We start from the raw sequence: 19,452 nt of genomic DNA on the forward strand, positions 1-19,452 counted from the left end.
GGACTGATGTACATATGAAGATGAAGGACTGATGTACATATGAAGATGAAGGACTGATGTACATATGAACTGACAGAGACTGAGGCTGCATGTCCAGGCCCTGCACAGGTCTAGCCAGATGGAATCTAAGTGCTGAGAGGAGAAGAGGACACAAGCCCATGTCTGTAATCTAGAAGCCATCTCCGGTTGACAACTGCTCACAAAGGAAAAATTGTTTTCTCCCACAGAGCCTCATGGAGTGTTCAAGCACACTTAAGGACAGGCCTGTGATCAACACAAGAAGGAACTCAATGGTATATTTTGAGTTCGTTACATAATGGTTTGTTTTGGAATTAAACAAAAAAAAAAAAAAACACAACCTGCATGTGTTTTGCATGTATATTATGATTTTGATTTTGTTTCTTTGTGGGATTTCTCTGTGTGACTGTTAGTGTCTCTGTGTCTAGCTCTATGTTTCTTGTACTTTTTATTCTTGCCTTTTTTCTTTCCGTTTGTTCATTTGCTTACTTTGACCTCTTCAGGTTTGTCTTTATTTTCTATGATTATCACAATATTTATTTATTTTTAGATGCCTGCTTTCTAATAAGAGAGAACAGGAAAGGGTGTGTATTTAGGCGGGTGGGATGTTAGGCAGGAACTGGGAGGAGTTAGGGAAAGAGAAACTCTATCCTGAATATATTAGATGAAAAAGTCCATTTTCAATAAGAAGAAGTCCATTTTCAATAACAACAGCAGTCACATAGTGTTCTTGTGGTGCTATATATAAATGTGTCTACATATAAGGTACCCAGTACATAAATGTGTGTTTGTATACTATGTAAACATTTAGGAATGAATCATAACCCATCAGAGTGGGCTTTCTGTTTTCTTGCCAGCACCTAGCCTGTTCAGGGAGCTCTCATGTAGATATCCAGAAATCCAAAAGATTATAGCTCCTATCACAGCTACTTTTTGACAGTTTTAACATGGCAGATTTAACTTACATTTATCAGCAGTGACTTGGGAAGAACTTCCTAGCCAATATTAACTTGACTGTAATTAAAATGATATGAGGAGGTTTTTTTTTTTTTTTTAATTGTCAAGAGGTTTCAAAATTCCCTCTTGACTTACCCAAGCCTCAACCAGGAAACACAACAAAACAAAAGATAAACACAGACTGTGTCAGTCCCTGGGCTTCACGTTGTCAGTGCCCGCTAATGACATTTTCAAAGTGCATTAGGATTAAATATTCATTCAACACAGCCTGGTTTTATTAATCTGAACGAGTTTGTCCCTGACAAGAGATGAGCTGCAGGGTTAGCATGTTGAAACATCTGCTGACCACTGATAACTCTGGTTGGATATAGGGCAAATTAAAAGTCGCTATGTTTGATTTTGGTCTCCATGAATTAGCACAGTCGGTGTCAGGCACTGTTTCTCTTCCTTTCTTTGAAATGAGTAGTCAGTCTCTTATACTACGTAACACAGCTTACAGAGCATCACTTCGGCCCACCATGACAGTAGAAAGTCACTTAAAACATCATATATTATCTGGTGGCTCTGTTATCTGGTGGCTCTGTGTGAAATTTAGAGTTTTGGATCATTTTCTTCAGCAATTGTGGGGAAAAAATACCCTGGTTATTGAGTTTTTGTTTTTGTTTTGTTATTTTTGTGCTTTTTGCCATTCTTTTTGGAAAGTACCTTTGATACGTTAATAAGCTCTAGTGAAGATAATCAGCATAGAGACTGCTTAGCATATTCCTGCATATCAAGATTATATAGTATATCTACAAGAGGTCACCTAGAAATGCTGTGTTGGAGTGGTCCCATGATAACACATTTCTTTTCTTTTTTTTCTTTTTGTACAAAACCAGATAATCTTCACTATCATCAGTAGTCAAATACTAAGCAACGATAAAGTATACACTAGGAAGTTGTATCAATGTTATTTCTGAAATGTATTTCTTCTCACAGTCAGGCCACATTTCTGAAGCACTGAGAAACACCCATTGTGTCCTAGAGACTCTGATTAGAGGAAGGGATTGTTAGACCAGGATCCAGATAAACAACCTAAGAGGGCAAGGGGTGAAGACAGAGCATTTCAAGACCAGGACAATACGTTGTATTATCCAAATAGCCTACAACAAGTGCACAGCAGGTTTTTAAAAGGTGTGTCAGGCCAATCAATGACTGACAAGAAAATGTGGAAAGAGACACCCTGGAAGTACATTATCTATGTCAGCAAGGTGACAGAGAGGACAGCCCTGCTGGACCCGAAACTGCCTTCACAGATTACCGCTATCTTACCCTGCAACTTGCCGGACCAGGTAAGAGAATCACATAATGGGTAATTTTAGCTAGCTACATTCCAGGTGCACAGTGACCCACAGTTCTTTGTATATAGTGTGTTTCTTTGATGGTCAGACTCTCAAATTCACACTGCCTTTTCCTGCAGTGAAGATGAATAAAAAAAGCTTTCTGCTGAGCAGGATGCAGAGAGGACAAATACACAGCATGCAGGTCAAGGACCACTCTACAAGAAAAAGAAATGATGTCTTTATAGACTACTTTACTTTTTTTTTTCTTTCTGAAACACAATGCCTTGCCAGAAACCCTATAAAAAAGACACAAAGATAAGCCAACTTGAAATAGAAAATCGTTTAGAAAATAAAAGCTCTCTTTTCAAAGAGACACTTAAAGCAGAAAGCAGAAAGTGGACTTGAATTTCTAGCTGCAAACTAAAAGCACTCAGCTTTCTTTAAGGTTAAGTTGAATGTTAAATACTTAAAGCTAGTGTCTATCAATTGTTGAACTAAAACTCCACAAAGCTGGCCATACTAGTATAGAAAACTGGCCCAGCAGGTAACGGCAAGCAAGTGACTCCTGGGAAGAAAGCTCAAAACTTCCGAGTTATAGTATCGTTTGGCCCCTAAACTAGAATATCTAACACATCTCCACATATGGTTGTTACGCTATATACGCAGGGGTTTGATGCCTTTCTGCCAACTCTTTATTGCAAGGGGTGCTGGACGGAAGAAGAAACCTTTTCCTCACTTTTTAAATTGTCACAGAATAGAATTTAACAGCAGATGCAAACTCAAATCCTTCATGGAACTGAGTTTTATCTGGGAAGAGTTGGGGGAGGGGTGAAATGACCCAAGAAATTGATGGTGATGAATGGTGATGAGATTAAATGTGGAGGAAAAGAAAAAAGTCATGTAGTTGGAAGAGGGAGGCTGATGTAGGGGTGTGTATGGATGGAGTTAGGGTGAGGAGAGGGGAGATGAAAGTAATTAAAATATATTGCATGGAATTATTAAAATATATAAGCAATATATTTTATATATGTTATAATTTTATATAATAAACATTAAGAATATTTATGCTTTAAGAAGCACAGTAGAAGTATTTCATGATATAATCTTTTTCAGTTTCTATAATGCTCGACCCATTAATCCTATAATTAAGAACTATATAGTGAGAACGTGGTTTGGATTCAGTCCATCTGAGTCCCTCTGCCGAGTTGCCCAGTTGGGATGGGAGCAAGCAGAGCCCTCATGACAGACCGCAGAGGAGAATGAGGTGATGTAAGGGAGACTGAGGGTACAAACGTGAAGCTGAAGACACTGTATAAGAGCTGACACTTTCTTAAAATTCTGTTTCTTAGGGCTGGAGAGATGGCTCAGTGGTTAAGATCACTGACTGCTCTTCCAGAGGTCCTGAGTTCAATTCCCAGCAACCCCATGGTGGCTCACAACCATCTGTAATGGGATCCGATGCCCTCTTCTGGTGTGTCTGAAGACAGCAACAGTGTACTCATACATTAAATCAATCAATCAATCAATCAATCAATTCTGCTGTTTAGCTTTCCTCACTTGAGTCCCAGTTTCCAGCCAGACACCTGGGAAAACCAGCGAAAACAAGCAAATTCCCAACAAAACAAACCATCTGCCCAACCAACCAGCCAAACCAATCCCAAACCAGTGCTGTTAACTGTTGAAGGGAGGGTGGCAGGGTCAGATTCACAGTGGGTAAAGGCAAGGAAGACAGAAAGCATGCTTAGGCTTATCATAGTCAAACCCTGGGCTCTTTCTGTAATATGACATTATTTCTGAAAGCCACAGAAAGGTCACTTCCTAAACCGTGCCAGTCATGTCTTCATGCTCCCAAGAAGTTCCAATGTCACCTGTTAAGTGGGTTCTGCGCTTACCGACAGTCTTAGGGTTACTGTCACTGTGAAACACCATGACCAAAACAACTTGGGGGAGGCATGGGTTTAATTTGGCTTATGCTTCAGCCTCACAGTCCCTGATCTTAATAAGTCAGGGCAGAAACTCAGTCAAGCAGGGCTGGAACCTAGAGGCAGGAGCTGATGCAGAGGCCATGGAGGGATGCTGCTTACTGGCTTGCTCCTCAGGGCTTGCTCAGCCTGCTTTCGTGTAGAACCCAGGACCAGCAGTCCAGGAATAGCATCACCTACAGTGGGCTGGGCCCTCTAGCGTCAATCACTAAGTAAGAAAATGCCTTACAGCTGTATTTTAGAGAGGCATTTTCTCAGTTGAGGTTCCCTCCTTTCAGGTGACTCTAGCTTGTGTCAAGTTGACATCAAACTAGCCAGGGTAGCCGCTTATTTCAAGTAGCTTTTTCTTCTAAGGTTCTTTGTTAGTTTAATGAGCCACAACTATTTTTTTTTCTCCATGTTCGTTCTAGGGGAAATCTTTGCCAAGTTAGGAATCAAGAATATCGAGGACATTTCTTTGTCACACTATCTAAATGTTCTTTCTCAATTGGAAAATGTCAACCCAGAAAATAGTCAACATTCAAAAAAGCCACTAATCAGCGAATCCTATCATCCAACTACAATTTCTTTACAATCAGTTCCTTACTAAAAACATCAGGAAATTAATTAGAATATGAACTTACGTTAAAGCTTCGGAGTAATTATAATGAGGTGAGACTCCTAGAAACTTCTGGACTTCATCCATCACTGTCGCAGGGGCAGTTCTTAGCTGCTGTCCATCAATGATTAGCAACTAAGTTACCAAAGTAATAAAAAGGAAAAAAAAAAGACATGGATGTTGAAAAACACATGTGTCAACTGTAAAATGACAAATTCCTGTACTCTACATTTGCTTGTGCATTGTTCTTGGGGATCTGCAGACATTGTTGGGAGGTGCCAAAGGTAATTCCCATTAGTGACTTGGAAATAAGACAAGCTAATTAAGCATTCCAATGTTATATGACAAAACTTGGAAATGATATGAAAACTACGATAGTAAAAGGGACAAAGCGTGCTTAGGAGTGTGACTGTGAGATCCCAACTCAAGGGTTGAGTCACTCACACTGGGACAGAAGGCTACTACAGAACAAAGATTCCAGTTAAGTCAGAGTGCTGGCTCCTGCCTCAAATCCCAGCACTCAGGAGACCAGGCCAGGAGGACTGTGAGCTTGAGGCCAGGAATAGTATAAGACGCTATGACTAAAACAGCATCCCCCCTCCCCCATTGCTGTGATTCCACCTCCTGAATAGAAAGATTATAATAAGCTTAGGAGACAGAGAACCTATCATCCCCCAATTCCACTCAGGAGCAGCATTTGAGAAATCCTTTGATAACCATATGGAAGAAGGCATGATTCCCAGAGACACGAATATGGGCAGAATGCTACTCAAGAAATGAATGTCACTGGGCAGTGGCAGCACATGCCTTTAGTCCCAGCACTCAGGAGGGAGAGAGAGGCAGGTGGATCTGAGTTTGTGTCTAGCTTTATAGAGTGAGTTCCAGGATGATCAGGGCTACACACACACACACACACACACACACACACACACACACACACACCCCTGTCTCAAACAACCAAACAAGACAAGAGCAAGAAATGGAAGGGGCTGAAGAGATGATTGAGTGGCTAAGAATACATAACACTCTCAGAGAGGAGCAGGGATCAGTTCCTGGAACCCACATAAGGTAGTTCACAACCTCCTGTAACTCTAGTTCCGTGTGCTCTGATGCTGGCTTCTGGCTTCTGGGGGAACCCACACACATGCACATCCACAAAGACCCATACATATAAGTAATAAAAAAAGAACTAACAGGGGCCACATATGTAATTCCAACACTTGGGAGGCTGGAGCAGAGGATTTCTGTGGGCTTGGGGTCAGTCCTGTGCTGAAGAGTGAGACCCTGCCTCAAGAAAACAATGCAAACAACAAAACCAAAACCAAAAGAAACTATGGGAAAGAATTTGTTTCTCTGGTGTGTGGTGATGGATGACACCAGCATGACAAAATGACAGCAGGCCATGATGGGAGTCACAGACCTTGTCACACAACTTTGTCAAAACCCCCTTTCTGGACATTTCAATAGAACTTAGCATTATTTGGACAAACTGCTGCACCTAACATGAAGCTATTCTGCATTCACATGGAGCTAATGAAAATAAGCTGAGTTTTAGGTTTTACTTAACTGTTTTATGTTTAATTAGCCATAAGTTGTCACAGCTATCATATTGTACACACGTTATAGTGCCACAGGACTGAGTTCTGGTGTCACAGGGTTGCTTATGCAGTCCAGCGTAGGGACTCAGTGTTTATAGAAGCTGATGCCAAGCTAACGAGACAAAGCAAGGGATGAGGGGAGTCAGACACATGAAGACTTCAGCAAGGTGTTTCAGAAGGGAGACCATGGTACTCATTAAACAAAGTCAAGTCTGTGCTTTGGAGAAGACATTCCTTCTCATCGGGCTTTATTAATGTCAGAACAGAACTTAGGAAGCTGAACCTTTTCAAATCTCATGCAGCCAGAGATGGCATGCTAACGCTAACAAGTTGAACAGGGAGAATTAGCCTGAGATACTTTTAGAAAATTAAACCATTTTTTTTTTCAACATGTGCCTGCTTTTCTCTGCCAGTATCATCATTTGAAACTAAAGGATAAAACCCAGCAGTGTTTTAGCGAGTGACCATTTCTGCTGTGTTTGAGGCAAAACCACCCACTTAATGAGCAAGCTGTAAGTCCCAGTTGCTTCATACCTGAAACGGAGGGAAATAAACAAGCCATCTCTCGATGTGGCTGGCATACCACCCAGGGACCAGGCATCTCTTCTGCAGGGTTCGGAGTTCCCAGGGTGCATTGGGCCCAGCAGAGATCACTTCATAGAAGCTAAATTTCAGAGCTGCGGGGTCTTCATGGGATCGCTGATGCTGCAATGAAAAGATGGATAATTAAACTAACTTCAACTATAGGCATAAATAATTAAAATCCAATCTTTTGACAAAGCTAAAGAAATAATGGCATACTACTGGACAGTTATTTAATGTTTTAAATTAATAGAAGATGAAACTGTGCTCAGAGCATCAAAGTTTCAAGTTAATCTACTGGTGAGATTGTACGTTTTGGGAACTTAGGTAGTAGAGGCTAATTTATTGTCGATAGGATGTCTACACCAATAGTTTTTGAGTTTGTCCCCAGTTTATACATTTTGTTCTGAAAGTAAACTTTCAAAACCCCCATTAGAGGTGGTTTTTCTTTGCTTGCCCATAATCGAATGCCCATCCTGCTCCGTGAATATGCTTTCTATACCAGCTCCCCTGCTCATTCTACTCTTAAGGTAGGTTTTGATTAGAAGGCTCCATTGGCTACTTTAAATGGAGAAAGTGCTGCCAACTCTGGCATGCCCATTATGTGAGATTTACAGACTTTACCCGCACATTACTGAGCATCTAAAAGCCAAGGTTATTTTAGCTAATGGCAACCTTTGTGGGGAACCAGAACGAGAAAATGCAGAAAGCAGTCACTGAATTATGAAAATGTCTCCTAATGGCTCTGACTCAGGCCCACGGGCTCAAGGACAATCACCTTTTCTTCAAATTGATCACTAAGCAGTCAGGCACGGTTGCCAGTCTGTGGCCGTTCACCACATCTAGCTGAAGAGCACATTCGTGGCAACTGGAATTTCAGTTACTGCACGAGAGGCTCTGTCAGCCTCTGCTCACCCACTGCGGACTGATTCGTTTGCAGTATTTATGATGTTTTCTTAGTTGAAAGCCTTGGATTCTCTCTCTCTCTCTCTCTCTCTCTCTCTCTCTCTCTCTCTCTCTCTCTCTCTGGACTCATTCTACTCATTCTCACTTTTGGGGCGCTAAGTGGTTACCGAACTCCAATCTGATTTCTTTTGGAGCCAATCAAGGTGTATTTCTTTTTCACTCAGATACTTTTTGAAAAAAGTAGACACAAAATGAAATCTGTCAACTTGCAATTCAATGTATTCTTTGGCTTGAGAGATGGCTCTGAGTTTGGCATAGAAGATTGACACCAGACCCTGGGTGGCTGTGACCCTAGCTTTCCGATGGCTCCATCCCCTCTCATGGAGATTATCTTTTATGATTGCCTCTCTAAAGTCTGTCCCTTCCTGTGAGTCTGCTGCCAGTTCATCTTAGAAACATCTCACAATGCGCCCTTCCACTTGTGAACCTGGAATAGCTGTTTTTGCTAAATATAAAAGAACATAGTGCTTTTTTCTCTGATAGCACAACGGTCAAGAAGTTAGCTGTTGGGGGCTGGAGAGTTGACCCAGTGGTTAAAAGCACTCTGACGGCAGAGAACGTGAGTTCAATTCCTAGCACCTATGACAGGCAACTCACAGCTCCAGGGGATCCAACACCGGGTCTCTTTTTGGCACCAGCACTCAATGCACATACCCACACACAGACATACACACATGTACTTAAAAATAAAAATAAATCTTAAAAAAAAAAGTTGGCTGACTAAAACCACCCCAGTGCCAGTACAACACGTGTTCATCCAGGAGGCTCTGAACTGTGTGGGCCAACTTAGAACATGGGCAATTAACTGTGTGTCTAACCTCAGGTAGAGACAACCAGCAGGGTCTCAGATAGTAAGTTTTCGTTACCATGACTTTCCACATTTGTCTTGAGATTACAGTTTCTAGGGAAATAGAATATTGGCCTCTGTTTCTGTCTTGTCCTGTTGATGACCCTTTGATAGATAGCTCTATTTGAACTGTTAAAACGTTCCATTTGTTTTTCTCTTACAAATCATTCCTTACTTTAAAGAATGCCCAGTGGTTCCTCTAATGCTCAGATTCCTCTGTTAATAAATCTAACTTGCTTTTAAGTCAGATTTTATCATTGAATGAGTCTGTGCATTATTTACATCTTTATTGTTTTTATGCTTATTCAAATGTGCTGCTTCTCAAAAAAAAAAGTAGTGTTAATATCTACTAACTCAGATCATTTTTCAAACAATGCTTTGCAGAGATTATTACAATTTTTTGATGGATAGATGAAATATAAACATTAGGGATGTATTTTAAAAATTATCAACTAGACATGGCAGTACAGGACTGTCTTCCCAACCCTTGGCAGAAAGGTGAGGTCAAAGTTATCCTCTGCTATGTAGCAAGTTCTAGGCCAGTGTGGGCTATGTGATTCTTTGTCTCAAAACATAAAACAAAATTGTAGAAGTGAGAAATATTAACTAACTAAAGATTCATAGTGAGGGCATGAAAAACTCAATTTTGTTGTGTACGTATGTTTAATTTTGTCTTCTTTTTACTAGGTGATTAAAATACCACTGCACATTTTACAGACTTCCTGAGAGTATGCTGAATTATCTCACAATGACTGAGCCTTGGCCAAGTTCTGGCAGACCTTGGGAACGCGAAGAAAATAAGCACCCGAGAAAAGGGCATAGAGCAGTTTGGACAGGCCGGGGTTTTCAGGGACGAAAGAGTCTGTGTATGTTTGCCTTCCCACTGCTTTCCAGCCTGTGGAGCTGGGCAGCTTTACTGAGCTCAGCTGTGCTTCCTGCATATCCTCTATGGCTGGTTTTGAAACACAATCATAGAGTTTGCCACAGAGACCTTACAACTTATAAAACATGGATTAAAAGAAGAAAACCTATTTAGCCTCTTTGTAATTTATGTGTGTGCTTGAAGAGAATAATGCTTTTAAATGATTACATTTACCTTGAAATACACATGAATATACACAAACATGTAATATTTCAGTATATATTTTCAATTGCAATTCATTGCACTAATGCATTTTATTAAGTTATCAAATGAATGAGATTAAAAAAAAAAAAACCAACCCTTGATAGTGTTTGTTTCTCCTGGGCAACCGAAAATAAACCATTTGCTTTGTTGGATGTATTAACTAACTAGGGGAGTTAGTTCTGGTGGCACAGTGCTTGCCCTGGAAATGGAAGCACCTGAGACTCACTCCCAGAACTCATCTACAAAGACAGATGTGATGACGTGTGCTTGTCACCTCAGTGCTTGGGAGGCAAAGACAGGCTGATCCCTGGGGCTCAATACCCATACTGTATGGCCTAACCAGGGAGTTCTCATTGAGAGATCCTCAAAGCAAGGCAGAATGCTCCTAAGAAATGACCTCCTTTATGCATGTGCACGCTCTCTCTCTCTCTCTCTCTCTCTCTCTCTCTCTCTCTCTCTCTCTCTCTCACACACACACACACACACACACACACCACACAGCTGCATACACATGCGTAACTATGAGCACCCAATTCAAGATAATCTGCCCTCCAACGGGAAGTAACACTTTTGCTGGAAATGACCCTCCATTGTACAAACTCTCCTCTCTGTTGGGCACATGCTTTCCTTACCTGATACCAGGAGTATGCTCGGTCTGACGGGTCAATGAGTATGGTGATGATCTTGGCTTTCGGGACTAGAGAAGCAGCCCTCTTGGGAGCATCCTCTGAATGGAAGTAATTAGCACTCTTCTCAAACAGAAAGTCAGTGGTGACATTAGACGGGACTGGGAAGAAATCCATGTACCTAGAAAGGAGTATTTTTTTTTTCAAAACAAGCCCTTTACATTTATATGCTGGTGACTGAAGACGTTAAAAGTGGCCAAGAAATACATCGGTCCCCTAAAAAACTGACAATCAAGCTTTTCTCTATGAGAGCTGGCAAAGGAAACATGTTCAAAACACCAAGAAGATTATCTGACAAACTATTTTTTTTTGTTTTGCTTTATTTCAGAGAAAAAAATCATGAGGCAACAAGGATATAAGAAAAAAAATAATCAAACCCCCAGCTCCTGTGCAAAACGCATCTAAACAGAAAACCAGCACAGACACCCCCCCACCCCCCCGCCGACCAAAGAGAACACTATGAACCAGATGTACTTTTAGTTAAAAGGCATTCAAAATAAATCATACAGGATAGGTTTTGTTGTCACAGTAAAACAGTCACTCCAACCGCTGGGTCTGGCTGATATATTTAATCACAGAGTGTCGAAGCACAGAGTGACAGGGCTTATTTGTTTCCTTTTAAAATACTATGTTACTATGTTTCTCTTTAGAATTTAGTACAAAACCTCATCAAAGCTTGCCTGGAGGGTAATGAGCAGCCAACTCACCACAAGGGTGAACCCAGAAATACCTGGCTGCTCAAGCCCAGAAATGTCAACATCTGCTTAAAGTTCCACCCCTGCTAACATCTGCTTAAAGTTCCATCCCTGCTAAAATGGTCAGGCACAGCTACATCAGCTCATGAGAGTACCTATTTCTATAGCAGGATGGGGAAACCATTGAAAAGAAAAGGCTTTTGTTCCCAATTTAATTTCTAAGAGTTACATTTTATAATAATGGCCTCACCCTGCCCCCTCCTGCCTTCAACTCATGAGCCATCACCACTTAGGTGGAGCAGAGTTCAATAATTCCTGAGCAGAGTCACCAACAGTCCCATGATGACTTCAGTGTATAGTGTGTTTATTTCACCGGAAAGCTCATGTGACTCTAAGCCCACGTGACATTGTCTATTAACCAGGGTTCCTGTTAGGACTTCAGTTGTTATCACAAAGCAAAGCTGACAGAGACATCTAGACACCCAGAGCAATATAATCTTGCTGTGTGTTCTAAGGACTGCCCTGTTGCACAGGTCATTTGGCTCCCTGTTTCAGGAAACGAGATTAAAACATTTGAGGGATGTTTGATGTGCTATCTCTTGTGGCTTATATTCTATTTCCAGCAGTGCCACATATTGGCCTTATTTTGAAGCTTTTACTGCTTCTAGGGGCTGGGTTATCATGAGTGTCTGTTGGCTACAAGCTTATCTCAAACCTGCTTCTGAAAAACTGTCCAAAAAGTAATGAATAAAAAGGACAGAGGTGCTGATATTAGATAGCATTTAACAGCGAAAGACACCCACTTTCCAATCTGTCTTTTATACATGGAACAGTTCAGGCTTTGAAAAGCCCTTACAGTCCTCTGGGATATTAGATCTATGCTGTTGATTTTCTCTAGTTTCAGAGACTCGCACAGAAAATAGGTTTCATCTTGTTTGACCATATTTTCGCATTCTCTAGGAGTTGGAGAATGCAGATAACTTGAGAGACATTTGATTTGCAAACTAGTAAATGTAAGAGATTCTGGCCCACATTTCCAGAACAGGACCTGAAGTTTCGCCAGGTAGGATCACTCTTGGAGATTAAGTATTTAGGACAGACCAGGGAGGCCTGGCAGTCTGCCGGAGGGCACATTGGATGCCGCCGAGAACGAAGCTGTAATTACAGTTATAAAATGACACTCAACAGTTACCATTATCTATTATTTGCATAAATTGCCTTTTATAATGTGTAATTTGTCAATCAAAAGTATCTGAGGTACGCTTTTGGTAGCTGTATTCAGATCTATAAGGCGTTTTGCCTTTTCCCATTTATTTACTTATGTTTTGCAGTGCCGAGGACTGAACCCAGGCCCTGCACATACTAGGCATCGCTCTACCACGGAGCTATCACCCTGACCCTAACTGAGTTATATTTAGTTATTTGTGTCATCTTCTTGTACACTGTTTGAAGAACTTTTCCTTTTTATTACAGTATTGACACTTTTATGATCAAAAGGGCTTTGTTGATATAATTGATGAAAAAATTGATTATTTTTAAGTTGCAGGAATGCCAAGATTTTGCTAGAATTTACTTCTAAAGAAGGTTCCCCCCCTTCTCATTTTGTCCCAATGTCGATATTCTGCTCTACTTGAGAAAGTTGTGACAGAGGCTGAAGTAGTTGCTAGCTTATTTAACACCACACAACTAGTAAATAATACCCAGCACTGTGTAGAAAAATTGACCATGAACAGTGGAACAATTAGAATGCAACTTCTACAGATGCTCAAGTGATACTCACCCATTAGTCTTCCTACAGATTAACCACAGGGACCTCTCAGCAGAGTTGATCTTTAGAAAACTGACATCATGCAACAAGCCTGACCACAGAGACTTTATTACTATATTATAGATAATATAGTAATAAAGCCTATATTATATTACATTACATTACGTTATACATGTAATCTATATTACTTCTGATTTTAACCATTTTCTTCAGATACTTAACATACTTTAATTTTAACTCAAAGGTAAAAATTAGTTTTTTTTAATTTATAACTTTAAATCGTTTTATAGCTTTCATAATTCATGAAATAAACACCCATTTCCATTTCTAGTTACTTTTTGCCAATTTCATCAAAACATGATAGAGTACGATGTATTCAGACAACAGCATCACTCCATTAAAGGTGCACAAGGGTAGAGTGACATTCCTGGGGCTTACACTAGTTCTCTGAATGCACATCTGCAATTACCTTCAAGGATAATTAACAGTAACTGACATGTGGCTCTCCCAGGGCAAGAAGCCCTCCCATTAATTAGAAAGCCTTGGTATGAATGACTTTTGTGCTTTTTTTTTTAATGCTGGTCAGTCAATTTATAATATGTGTGGCATGAATGTTATCTGTAGTCACAAACTTCGGTGTTTCTAAATATTAGCACTAAGTTTATACTGTGCATGGTACATATACTTTTAGATTTATACTAATAACCCATCTTACCAATCAATCCCCCTGTGGTAGTTATTTCTATTAAAGAACTGTACCTCCTCAAAGGATTTTGGGCTGGGGGAGTTACTAAGGATGGAAGGATGCATAATCAGGAACAGACACAAGGCAGTGGTACCTGAAATGACAGCAGAGATCAGAAATCAGTCAGTGGAAAACACAGTTTCCTATGGTTAGTGATTCAGGCACTGAATACTTTAACTAATAATACTATAACTCAATACTATAACGAGTGAGGCAGGTTCTTTCAGTGTACTCCCCAGCAAACTGAACAGATGACCTAGCAAATGGGAGGCACATTCTCCCCAGCAGAGGCAGAGAGATGAGAGGTGAGTGCGGACCAATGCTGGGAAAATGGACTTCTGATGTTAGCTTAGTCACTGCTGTCAGCGGTGACTTTGGTTGTTAGCTTCTCTTTATTGCAGTTTTCTTAAAGAAAAAATACACCCATCTGCCTCGTTTATTTCACAGATTTTCTGTGATGCTAAGAGACATCCTGTATCCTTCATGTACATGCTGTGGTTGTTTAGCTTGGTGTTCTTGGGGGATTCCTAAGAACAGGAGTGGGAGCACCTCTGACTTGTTTGCCTGCTCTGGGACCCTTAGCCTCATGCTGGGCAGCCTTGATATGAGGGTTTCTGCCTCATCTTATTGTAACCTGTCGTGCCATCCTGTGTTGATATCACGGTGAACCCTGTTGCTTGCTGGAGGGAAACAGAAGTCCTGTGGATCTGGGGGAGAAGGGGATGGGGTGTGTCGGGGAGGAATGGAGGCTGTGGTCAGGATGTATTGCATGTGAGAAGAATAAATTAAAAAGTAAACAAAAATAAAAGACATCCTATAACTCCATTTTTTTAAATGAAAAAAGAAAAAATATAAGTGAACTGTATCATCATTTGATATATTTCATCACCCAAACTGTTACTTGTTTAATATAATGTTTGATATAATAATAAACTTTGACAGAATGTTGTTCTAAGGGCCCATGAAAGCTAATGAAGAATTCAATCTTTTAATAACAAATGGTCAAAAATTATTTAAATTGTTAAGCTTGAAGAGAACTGGTGTTCTTTTTAGTGACATAGGGCAGCATTTACATTTATTGGGAACATATTGGTGCATTAGACGTACTCACATAGTTTGGGAGTCTTTTTTTTTTTAAAGTTGTAAAGTTAGTGTTTTCACATATTTCAGGAGGTATAAAAAAGTGTTTAGTTCAGGCTACTGAAGTTTGCACTTGTTTGCCCAAGAGTTACACAGTTACTTGCAACTGTCACTGTGCTTCTAATATCATCACCAAAAGATATCTCTTGTCTATCCGTTCAGTATTCCTAGGATATAAGTGTCTCCATAGTTTCTACACACTCATGTGGTCTAACTTGTGATCTAATGGATTATGCTCTCCCAATTTTATTTCAGGTCAAAAGCCAGCATGAACAATCTCTCAGGTGCAGAGAGTGCCATCCTTATTTTGAGAGCAATGATACCATACTGCCCTTTGTGCAAGATTTGGTATTTTCTTATTACTCAAAGTTTTCTTTAAAATTGCCCTTGAATATTCAATGTCTGTACAGTATAAATGTGGTTAAAATAGCTGTCAACAACAAGATTGCCTAAAGAATGAATTAAAAGACACAGAGTGCCAAGAATATATATCTAAGCCAAACAAGGAGCATTTTACCCACAATCAAGAAGGCCACATGGGATGAAATGCAAGGACATGTGACAGCACCTTGACCCAACACTAATCCTCAAATTCTGGCTGCAGCTGAGTCACACAGAGGCTGGATCACATCTGTACCCACCCCAGGGGTCTGACTTAGTAGAGCTAAGGCATGACTCAGGAATTTGTGCTTCTACAACGCTCTGGAACATCTACACTTCTGCTATATTGATTTCTTTTAAAAAATTAAAAAGGATAAGAATGAAAAAGTATCTAAGATATACAGAAGTGTAGGCGGGAGAAGACAGAATGACAGGACTTACAGACAGATGGACAGACTGCTTTGGGAACTCTGTGTCTTAGCTTCCTAGTCTGTTTATTAAGGAAGAAAAAGCTTACTATCAGGGTCTCATAAAGATCATGAAGTTATTCTATGTGGAAATACTACCCAAGTAGAGATGTGTAACATTTGTCTAATTCTGTATTTAGAATGGATACATTTTATTGGATCATGTAAATTATATCTAAAACAATCCCCCCAAACCTGGAAAAATTAATACCTACAAACCAATAATTTTCTATAAAGATTTTATGCCAAAGACAAATGTCACATCCAAACAATAACATAAATATTTGAAAACCCAGCAGAGTTTCGTATGCCCAGTAGTATTTCCACTGTCTAAGCATGACGGTACAGTGCCTGCATCCAGTGTGGTAGGAGAAGTAACTTATCCTGCAGAGCTCCGATTCAAGCAAGCTGCGTATTCCAAGACTCAGACATGGATGACAAGTAACGGCGAGGTGGGTTATGTGATGGCAGAAGGGGCTGCCGAGGATATTTCATTTGCAATGTTTTCCTAACCATCTTTAGACTTTCAGTAGATATTGGCAAGCAAACACACAAGGGAAGCAACGGCCATTCTTACTCTCTGACTATTTGCAAGTGGCATTTGCAAGTGGTGTTAAATGTAATGAAACATCTAAGACTGCGAATCTTGCCTAGAACTCTGTTATCTTCAGAGACAAGGAAAGGGATTACCATTCGGTGCAGTTTCTGTGGCTGTTTTCCATGAAGTGAGAATCCAAGGGCCCCAAGTAATTTATCATGCAAAGCTCAGCTCAAATGTTTGGCATTAAAACTTCCACTGGGCTTCTCTTTAATATGGAGTTTTACAGGAACAAGAATTTTGTGGAGGGAAAACTTGCCTGCCAATTTAAGAAAGTGTGCATCGGTTCTCTCCTGGGTGCGGATAAGCACCTTGATGGCAGAGAGTTTTGTTTATGTCTAGGAATTCTGCTTGTCAAACATCTTTTAGATCTTTTTTTAAAAACAGTCACCTCTGCAAGAAAAGTAAAGTGTATCTGGAAAGAAGAGTATTTGGAAAAGATTTCTTATAGAGACTCAGGTACTTACATACGTCTCACTCGGCATTAGAGCAAATCCTGTCAATCACTTTCTAAACACAAAATTTGTTTTAATTTTATAAATGTTAGCTACACTTCTGGAGTACGATCTTTGGGGGAAGAGAGAGAGAGAGAGAGAGAGAGAGAGAGAGAGAGAGAGAGAGAGAGAGATGGATGCAGCAAATTGACTGCTGTGTCTTTCAACTGACATTTCTCCCATTTCCTTTTAAACAAAGCCCAAAGCCTTTAGTATTCAGCTGAACAAGGTTGCATCAGAGGAAGGTATGCAGTTCCTTCATTAGCTGTACAGGAGGCTCAAGGTCCTGCTAGTTATTTTACATTATTTAACAGTAATATTAAAGTTCTCACCAGTTTTCTGGGGTCCTATTACCAAGAATTTTGGTAAACGATCGCAGGTTTTCTCTTTAGACCAAATGTCTCTGTGGCGTTTGTCATCGCAGGGGTTCTGTATGGGAGAGGAATGTAGAGACCGTTCTTGTGTGTATCCATTTGAGAGCTAGCCTCTCCAATCTTTGCTTTAAGATACCAGGGGAGACACGACCACATACATGCAAGGGGTTTCTTTTGGAAACTGAAGGTCGTGAGGTGGCATCACAGAAGTTCTGGGGGGATTTCTTTCTGTCCTTCAGTTGAGAGGGAGGGAGTGGCAAACAGCCGAGTGCCCAGGGTGTCACATTTTTCTGCTCCTGGCAATCCTGCAGTTACCCTCTCCCCTTTAAGTAGTAAACTTGGGAAGATACTATTTTTTCCTGATACGCTAATGCAGTGGTTCTCAACCTGTGGGTCGCGACCCTTTTGGTAACCCTCTTTCTCCAAAATTATTTACATTATGATTCATAAAAGTAGCAAAATTACAGTTATAAAGTCTCAATGAAAATAATTTGGGGGGTCATCACAACATAAGGAAGTGTATTAAAGGGTCACAGCGTTGGGAAGGTTAAGCCCCACTGGTCTAAAGGGAGATAGACTCTCAGCATTCACTAAATCACTCCCTTTAAGGTACCCCTGGATCTTATGTTATTTTTATTCTATGTAAACGAGTTTTCTTCAAGAGGAGAGAGATCAAGGCACCCTAATGTAAAGAGGCAGTTCATTTCTTCCAGCTACCTTCAAAATTTGATAACTATAATCTAAAAATGTAACTTGGCCAACTATGATGCTAAAAGTACCAAATTTTAGCAGAACTGTCAAATGAAGGTGGAGTGCTATTATACAGGCTTATTTTTTGGTCTCTTTAAAACCAGACAGACTGTGTAGTTGTATCTAGAACACACTAGCACATAAGAATAGAATTCTTAAGTACTATTTCATGTACGAACAAACAGGCCTGCTTTTCCTTTCTGGCCAGTTATCACTACAGATATGTGAATTAAATAAATTTGCTTATATGTAGCAAAGACAAAAAGTGATGTACTTCTTTTGGTTGTCATTCTGTTTAACTGTTTGTTTTAAACCACTCTCCTACAATGATAATGATTTCAGTCTAAAGATAAAGTGTGAAATTATGGGAAAATTGTATGTGTTCAAGTGTCTAACACACAGCAAATTGTAGTCGACAAGAAGAAATGATTCTTGTGAAGCCAGCTGCAGAGTAATATAGCTATCAGCACTGGCTCACTCCAGAGAGCTGCTAATGTGGACTGTGGACTGGTAACTACAGGTGTGTGTGTGTGTGTGTGTGTGTGTGTGACTAATTGGCTGACTGCCCAACACACAACTTGTTTATCATTTTCTGTTTCCAACCTATGACAGTCTGAAAATTGATTTCTACTCCTGATTGAATGCATTACCACTTACAGAACCCCACACCAAATATTGTATACCTTCTAATGGGAAAAGAAACAGAAAATGTGGGTTAATGTGTAGCAACAATAAAGGCCTACAATTCAGTAGGAAGTAGTTTCTCAAGTCTTAATGTTTCCCAAATGCACAGTTTCACTCAGATGTTCTGAGTTCTCGCATTTGAATAACTTCACGGAACTACGAACTGCGTTTGTGGGATTATTTATACCGATTATTGATCTGATTTACCTGCCAGAGAGGGTCTTTCTGATCAGGAAAGAGCTCAAAATACTTGTGAGCCAGCTGAGCCGGAGGCAAGGTCTGAAGACGCAGGTTGGTCCAGGTCTGCACAAAATTGGCTAGATTCACAAATGTATATAATCCCAGTCGGTCATTCCCATAGTTAGACAAATGGGTCATGAAAATACTGATCTGAAAAAGGCAAATGAACTTTGGCATAAGCAGGTTATTTTAACACCAGAAGGCAAAATGATCACAGCAATGTTAGACATTTTTTTAAAAAACAATTAAATGGTCTACATAAGGATTTCAAACATGACTTGTTTTTAGACTTTGTATATATCCTAAAAGCTCTCATTATATTACTGTGCAGTGAAGTATGTTATTGACAAGGCTCAATGACAGTTTTTTTCCCTGAAATGTTAACATATTTCCTAACAAAAATGAGTTTAAAATAATTGTTCATCATTTAGGAA

The 19,452-nt window shown here is 40.0% G+C and overlaps 1 protein-coding gene across 1 annotated transcript in view; it reads right to left on the bottom strand.

Annotated features, from left to right (window-relative positions):
* Positions 1-19,452, bottom strand: part of Ndst3 (N-deacetylase and N-sulfotransferase 3) — a 145,806-nt gene that overhangs the window by 12,148 nt on the left and 114,206 nt on the right. The window contains exons 7-12 of the mRNA XM_021195526.2: positions 18,986-19,168; positions 17,303-17,399; positions 13,861-13,984; positions 10,629-10,803; positions 7,010-7,180; positions 4,903-5,012 (exon numbers count right to left, since the gene is read on the bottom strand). Coding sequence (XP_021051185.1) covers positions 4,903-5,012; positions 7,010-7,180; positions 10,629-10,803; positions 13,861-13,984; positions 17,303-17,399; positions 18,986-19,168 — 860 coding nt within the window. The remainder of the gene's footprint in view (positions 1-4,902; positions 5,013-7,009; positions 7,181-10,628; positions 10,804-13,860; positions 13,985-17,302; positions 17,400-18,985; positions 19,169-19,452) is intronic.

Source organism: Mus pahari, chromosome 4 (assembly GCF_900095145.1).
Source record: "Mus pahari chromosome 4, PAHARI_EIJ_v1.1, whole genome shotgun sequence".
In the NCBI taxonomy this organism is placed as follows: Eukaryota; Metazoa; Chordata; class Mammalia; order Rodentia; family Muridae; genus Mus; species Mus pahari.